Source organism: Nyctereutes procyonoides, unplaced genomic scaffold (genome assembly GCF_905146905.1).
Source record: "Nyctereutes procyonoides isolate TBG_1078 unplaced genomic scaffold, NYPRO_anot_genome, whole genome shotgun sequence".
NCBI classification, from domain to species: domain Eukaryota; kingdom Metazoa; phylum Chordata; class Mammalia; order Carnivora; family Canidae; genus Nyctereutes; species Nyctereutes procyonoides.
This window is the reverse complement of record NW_026575131.1, coordinates 47,331,230-47,339,519: the sequence shown is the minus strand read 5'-3', so window position 1 is coordinate 47,339,519 and position 8,290 is coordinate 47,331,230. Positions and strand designations below refer to the sequence as shown.

Genomic DNA, 8,290 nt, shown 5'->3' with positions numbered 1-8,290 from the left:
ACAGGCTTCTCTACTTCAAGGTGAGCCCTATACTACACAGGCCAAACTCACTCAACAGATAATACTAAGGAGGGATGTTCAATGGACAGACAGGACGCTATTGCAATCAGATCATAAAGCACAAGAGGTACATAGTGTGAACAAGGAAGTCCCTGTGTCTTGAACTTTAAGCATCTATGAGGCCAATGGTTCTACATAATTCCCTGCCACCACCTCTCATCACTTTCCTTCTTGTCCATTCCCCTCAATACATTGGCTTCCTTCTGAGCCTTGATTTTCTAACAGAAGCACTACCTCAGAGCCTTTGCACTAGCCCTTCCCTCTGCCAGGAAGACCTATGGTCTTCCACCCTCTCCCTGGAGGTCTCTGTTCAAATGCCAGCTCCTTAGCCAATCTTGACTGAACACCCAACATAACACCCACCCACTCTCTCCTTAAAACCGCTTCTGTGTTCTTCATAGCATCTGTCCCCATTTCATGATTATTTAATCTTTATTTCTACTTCCATCACCATCACACAATTGTAGGGACTTTTGCTTTTCACCCCCTACACTTTATGACTAGAATTTTGAAACATGGTCCACACTCTATATATTCTTCAAATGCATGAAAGAATTTCCTACTAAGACTATACAATACTTGAACTGTTGGGAAACATCTGATGTTGGGATGAAAATTCCAAATCTTAAATTAAAAGGAAAAAAATAAAATTCCAAGTCAGAGAGGAAATGAAGATCACCTCAAAGGTCCCAGATCCATTCAAAAATATTGAAATTAGTTTCTTGACTGGAAAATATAAATTGTTGCATTTCCACAATGTGAGCAATATCCATTTGTGTGAAAATGATTCATGTTATTTTCCCCTGTGCTGGTAGTCGCCTCCACCATATGGACCCAAGAAATGATACAGGAATTTCAGAATTCTACCTTCTGGGATTTTCAGAGGAGCTAGAACTACAGCCCCTCATATTTGGACTTTTCCTCTCCATGTACCTGATCACTGTGTTTGGAAACCTGCTCATCATCCTGGCCGTCAGCTCAGACCCCCACCTCCACACCCCCATGTACTTCTTCCTCACCAACCTGTCCTTTGTAGACATCTGCTTCACCTCCACCACCGTCCCCAAGATGCTGCAGAACATCCAGACCCAAAGCAAAGTCATCACCTATGCAAGGTGCCTCACACAGATGTACTTTTTCATACTTTTTACAGGATTAGACATCTTTCTTCTAACTGTGATGGCTTATGACCGGTTTGTAGCCATCTGTCACCCCCTGCGCTACACGGTGATCATGAACCCCTGGCTTTGTGCACTGCTGGTCCTAGTATCCTGGGTCCTGAGTGTCCTGCATTCCTTGTTACAAACCTCCATGGTGTTGCAGCTCTCCTTCTGTACAGAGGTGGAAATCCCGCACTTTTTCTGTGAACTCAATCAGATGATACAACTTGCCTGCTCTGACACCTTTCTCACCAACATGGTAATGTATTTTGCAGCTATGTTGCTGGCTGGTGGTACCTTCCTTGGGATCCTTTACTCTTACTTTAGGATTGTTTCCTCCATACATAGAATCTCATCAGCTCAGGGCAAGTATAAAGCATTTTCCACCTGTGCATCTCACCTCTCGGTTGTCTCCTTATTTTACTGTACGGGCCTAGGAGTGTACCTTAGCTCTGCTGCTACCCAGAGCTCCCACTCAAGTGCAGTGGCCTCAGTGATATACACAGTGGTCACACCCATGCTGAATCCCTTCATCTACAGCCTGCGGAACAGAGACATAAAGGAGGCTCTGATGAGATTCTCTGGGATGCCAGCTCTAAAAGGGCCAATCGTCCTGGGGCTGAAGAAGTGCCCATGATTGCAAGGCCCAAAGCCTGAGCCAAATCTTGAGATACCCTGATCAGATTGTGGAAGTGGGACATGCCTCTACTATTTTTTTTCCTGAATTTCTATTTCTTCTTTGCCTTTCTATATAATTTACGTAACTCACTTTATTAAGCTTTGTGATATCTCTGATATCCCAGAGATTTTCCCTTTGTCATTTTCCTACTCTCTCAATGCTATTCCTAACCTTGGTTGTGAAATATTTGGAAATTCTCATTTTTTAAAGGACTACATGTATCTGCTAAGAATAATTTCTTCTCAAATAAAATATATCATACTGAGTATTTTTTTTGTTTTGTTTGACCAAATACTACTCCTATGGAAAATCTATACCTGGCCACCATAGCTATTTATATAAATTTATAACAGAGAAAAATCTGAGACCACTGAGCTTCACTTTATGAACATGATTCCTTTGTATATAATTACCTTAAATGCTCCTCCTGAGAATGCACACTTTGACACACTGGTTGTTATAGCTGATGCTGAGGATTTTTCTACATATTAGGATCCTGTTGTTACACAGCTTGTGTCCACCATGCCTACCCTAATCACTAGCAAAAGAAATAATAATAAAAATCCATGTCTCCAAGTGGAATCTACATGGAAAGACATATATGGAGAAAAATAGATTGACATAATATGGCCTTAGAGTCGAGTTGGCTTTAAGGATGATGAAGCAAAATATTAAATCATAGATTTATTGCTATGCAAAGTATTTCTTTCTCAGGCACTTCATCTACTCATTACATTATGGAATATCGGGGCAGCCCAGTGGCTCAGTGGTTTAGCACCGCCTTCAGGCCAGGGCATGATCCTGGAGACCCGGGAGCAAGCCCCAGGTCAGGTTCCCTGCATAGAGCCTGCTTCTCCCTCTGCCTGTGTCTCTGCCTCTTTCTCTCTCTGAGAAAGAAAGAGAATAATTTTATTCATTAATCTCATGAATAAATGAATAAAATCTTTTTAAAAATTAAATAAATTACAGAATATCAGTGTCCATTTGTAAGGTATATTCAGTTAAAGGAAAGATGGTGGCATGTTTGGGGTTTTATTAAATTATTTTCTGGATTTGGGTTGAAATTTTCCAAACCTATGTACAAATATCATTCCTTCTGTTTCTCTAAGTAAAATATCTCCCACTATTCAAAATTTTCCCATAATTTCTGAAGGGACAGTGAATGAACACTATCGGTATCATCCATTATATATCATCCTCATAATCACAGGACACCTCACTGGCAGGCTAGGATGTGATTCAGAGTCCCAATTTTGTGCACACATGGAAGTCCTTCCAACCTCTCCACATTACCTCAAAGAGGCCTCGATGAACTCATTTTTAATACAGTCAGTGAGACAAACTTGAAGAACAGAGTACTCATGAAGGCTACTTTCAAGTATCAGCACCAATGCCTAGAAAAAAAAAAGAATCAGATTACTACACATGCCATGAGTTCTGCCTAATTTAATTATTATATCAGTGAGCTTTTGTTGCATACTAAGCATTGTAAAATAAAGTGGCTTAGTGTAGGGGCGCCTGGGTTGCTCAACTGATTAAGTGTCTGCTTTTGGCTCAGGTCATGGTCTCGGTGTCCTGGTATTGAATCCCATATGCGACTCCCTACTCAGCAGGGGATCTGCTTCTCCCTCTCACTCTCCTCTGTGCTCTCTCACTCTCAAATAAATAAATCATAAAATGTTTTTTTCAAATGAGTTTATCAAATGTGAAATGTCTTAATTCCACTATTTTAACATCCACATGTGAACCTTAGCTTTTCCACAGTTAGAAGAGAGCTCTCCCATTCTGATAGGTGTGATTCAGGACACAATGCTCCAGTCTGACCTTGAGTCATGCACCACTAGAATTTTTTAACTCTAATTAATTTATTCAATGATTATTACATGAGAAAAACTATGCATATTTAAAGTGCACAACTTATGGAATTGAAAGAGTCATTGAAAAGTCATGGGACAAGGACGCCTGGTGGCTCAGTGGTTGAGCATCTGCCTTTGGCTCAGGGCCTATGATCCAGGACCAAGTCCCACATTGGGCTCCTTGCAGGGAGCCTGCTTCTCCCTCTGCCTATATCTCTGCCTTTCTCTGTGTCTTCCATGAATAAATAAAATATTTTTTAAAAAATCAGGAGACACACTGCATGATTCCATTTCCATAGATCTCAAGAAGGTACACAGTAAGTTCTAACTGCTTCATTACACAATGTTAGAGTGTAATCCCTCCAGCCTTCATTTTCTTCTGAAGGCAATGTGGAATCATAAACACAACTTCAAGGAATGTTGTAAGGAAAGATGAAATGTGTGGAAATACACTGTTGGGTCCAAAGAATGTTCAAGATTATGAGTTGGGTGTATGTAAATGTATGTATATTCATGTACATTTTCATTTCAAGAAAACACACTCTTGTGCATATATGTACATGCACAAGACCCATAGCCCTCATTGTAGCTCATTATAACCAATCTATTGTGTTGAAAGAAAGCTTGAGAGAAACTTGTAAAGAAATGAAAAGAATGAACATTTGTTTTCACGTGGAATTCTAGGTTTATAGAAATTCTGACAAAAATATTTAGAGAACGGTGGCTTTAATTTTCACAATGAATCAGTTTTCCTATCTTAATATCCAGAGGCCTCAAAGACACAACCTCATTGATATTTATGCAAGGAGAACTCCTCTATACCAACTAATAGGATTGAGTATCTCAAAACTGACTTTTTTTTTTCATAGAACAGCTAAACTTTCTGGTACACAAGATGAAAGGGTTTTTGTTTTTGTTTTTATCTTGTTTTGTTTATAATAAATTTATTTTTTATTGGTGTTCAATTTACCAACATAACACCCAGTGCTCATCCCATCAAGTGCCCCCCTCAATGCCCATCACCCATTTACCCTCACCACCCGCCTTCCTCCCCTTCCACCACCCCTAGTTCACCTCCCAGAGTTAGGAGTCTTCATGTTCTGTCTCCCTTTCTGATATTTCCCACACATTTCTTATCCCTTCCCTTCTATTCCCTTTCACTATTATTTATATTCCCCAAATGAATGAGAACATACAATGTTTGTCGTTCTCCGGTTGACTTACTTCACTCAGCATAATACCCTCCAAATCCATACACGTTGAAGAAAATGGTGGGTATTTGTCGTTTCTAATGGCTGAGGAATATTCCATTGTATACATAAACCACATCTTCTTTATCCATTCATCTTTCGATGGACACCAAGGCTCCTTCCACAGTTTGGCTATTGTGGACATTGCTGCTAGAAGCATCGGGGTGCAGGTGTCTCGGCATTTCATTGCATCTGAATCTTTGGGGTAAATCCCCAACAGTGCAATTGCTGGGTCGTAGGGCAGGTCTATTTTTAACTCTTTGAGGAACCTCCACACAGTTTTCCAGAGTGGCTGCACCAGTTCAAATTCCCACCAACAGTGTAAGAGTGTTCCCTTTTCTACGCATCCTCTCCAACATTTGTGGCTTCCTCTCTTGTTAATTAACAATAAATGATGCTGGGAAAATTGGACATCCACATGCAGAAGAATGAAACTAGACCACTCTTTCACCTTACACAAAGATAAACTCAAAATGGATGAAAGATCTAAATGTGAGACAAGATTCCATCAAAATCCTAGAGGAGAACACAGGCAACACCCTTTTTGAACTCAGCCACAGTAACTTCTTACAAGATACATCCACGAAGGCAAAAGAAACAAAAGCAAAAATGAACTATTGGGACTTCATCAAGATAACAAGCTTTTGCACAGCAAAGGATACAGTCAACAAAACTAAAAGACAACCTACAGAATGGGAGAAGATATTTGCGAATGACGTATCAGATAAAGGGCTAGTTTCCAAAATCTATAAAGAACTTATTAAACTCAACACCAAAGAAACAAACAATCCAATCATGAAATGGGCAAAAGACATGGACAGAAATCTCACAGAGGAAGACATAGACATGGCCAACATGCACATGATAAAAAGGTTCCTCATCACTTGCCATCAGGGAAATATAAATCAAAACCACAAAGAGATACCACCTCACACCAGTGAGAATGGGGAAAATTAACAAGGCAGGAAACCCCTGTAGTTTTTACCTGCTGATGCTGTCTGTCTTGTTGGAGAATACGTTTTGGAGGTTATTTTTTTCTTTCCTCCCACCCCTCAAAAAAAAGAGAAGACCTACACTCACCTGCACCTTACTCTATCACAGAACCACAGCCTTACTACTCAAAAGAGTGGTCCACAGACCAGGACCTGCAGCACCAACATCACTCAGGAGCTTGTTAGAAATGCTGAACTCCTGGGCCAAGCAGAGTCTGCCTTTAGGTTAGAACCCTTGGTGATTCCTATGCACTCTGAGGTTGGAGAAGTGCAGGTCTAGACTACGTTTCCTCACATTCTCAATTTGACCTTTAAGGTAGGATCATGATGTGTGTTGGGAGCTGTCCTGCTCAATGGAGGTATTGAGCAGCATCCCTCAGTCATTGCCAAATATGCCCAAGAGGAAGGAATCACCACTGGTTGGGGCCACTGGTACAGTTGACAACTGTGAGCATCCTGACAGAATGCAATTAACACTCATCCTTTTCTGCAATGATAACTGAGAAGATCACTAAATTCTTCAAGCCCCATGTCTCCATGGGGAAGGGAGTTCACACCAGCGCTTCCTCATAGAATGTACTTCCATAAAAATTGAATCAGGCAACTCCTGTAAGGTGCTAAACTCAGATTACACTTCATAAAAAAGATATAAATCTATCTCTAACAATTAACAAATATTTTATAATGATATTTTAAGCCATAGCTCTGAACTTGTGATAGAAGTGTGAAATTCCTAATTGTTTTGACAAAACTCTCATAAAGCCGAGGGTGAAATGGCCAGGATTTTATATTAAAGGAAAACACTTATCATCTTGGTTGAGAAAGGAAAAGTAACTTTCTAGAGACATCAGGGGTTGTCTCCACCACAAGTCAATGCTTTGAAGGGCCCAAGGGTCCTAGGCAGGATTGATTCCTCAGTCTTAAACAGGAGAAAATATTCACTCAGGATTGGGATAAGGTGCTGAAAGGCAGAAGAAGAAATAGAAAAAGAGTAAGAAAAAATTACTTCACCTGGTCTCCTAGGAACAGAAATTCAACAGGAAAAGTTTCCTTTCTGTCCACATCAGTATCCCAAAGGGAAATCATGGGCCTAGAGGTGGGAGGAACAGGACGGAAATGTGCCTAATGAGAAGCCTGAAGCAGCTGTAAATACCTCCTCTGATGCAGTCCCACAGCTCAGGCAACCTCGGGATGGACAAGACCTGGTCTTTTCCTGTGCAGTCGTAAGTCTGGACGGGGCACTGACGTTTGACCCACTGCTATTCCCCTGTCTGGGGACACAGCTTCATCTCTATCATCAACCAGCCACATAGGTATTTTGATTTCCATGTACAGACCTTCTTCTCAGAGACCCCACCTAAATGAGTTTTACTGCCCAGTAGGGACTGCAAGAGAAGGTGAAGAGAAGGAAAGTCAAGAGCATTTACCTGAGGTCACCTGAGGGCCAGTCCAGCCTAGCTCAGAGATGAGAGCTTGCTGTGGATGTTTGCTGGCTTGATTGAGAAATTTATTGATTGATTCATTTATGAAGGTATTTATGAGGCTAAATATAGAAGTGAAATGGAACTCAGAAATCCAAGGTTCAAGTAAATCTTTAACAACTAAATCATAATCATAGAAACCCAATCATATGGGGGGGAATGGGAAGCATAAAGGTAGAACATGACACCAAGGATCTTTGCAATTAACCAGAGTAGAAAAGTCAAAGTATTAGCTGTGGAGGGATATAAGGTGAAGTGAGGATATGTCTTTTCATTTTTAAGATGGGACATATTAGACTACATATCCATACTAATAAGAACAATCTAGACAAAAGAATTCTCACAGGTACATCTATGCAAGGACAGTACATGAAACATACATATCACAGTAACTCCTCTCCCTTGAGTATTCAAATGAATTTTTTAACGTATTATTTGAAAAAGGGTATGCTGATGAGCTTTCTTTACAATTACCTTATTACCTGTGAACCTGACTATGGTCTGGGTTAGCTAGCCACTCACTTTCTCTGTCAAAAATTGTCTGTGGGAGTCCTTGGTGTTTGCAGAGTGGGGACAGAGTGGCTTTATCCCTGTTTTTTATTGTGTTTTTTCAAGCAAAAAATTAGTGTTTATTTCACCAATTTAGCTACTTGCTATTTTGCTTTTTTATGTATGTGTAGATGTATCTGTGCAGAATGTGTGAGGGTATATAAATTTTGTGTGGTAAAGTCTGTGAGTTAGTCGTAATATATTCCCTCCACTTCTTTTACCGATTGATCTGTTACTTAATATTTATTCATCACTTGTGAATA

The 8,290-nt window shown here is 40.3% G+C and overlaps 1 protein-coding gene across 1 annotated transcript; it reads left to right on the top strand.

Moving 5' to 3' along the window:
* Positions 1-888: 888 nt before the first annotated feature.
* Positions 889-3,547, top strand: LOC129521825 (olfactory receptor-like protein OLF4; the record flags this gene model as incomplete). The annotated part of the gene is made up of 2 exons (XM_055343662.1): positions 889-1,796; positions 3,535-3,547. Coding segments are annotated over exons 1-2 (921 nt in total), but the record flags the coding sequence as incomplete, so codon positions are not given.
* Positions 3,548-8,290: the final 4,743 nt, after the last annotated feature.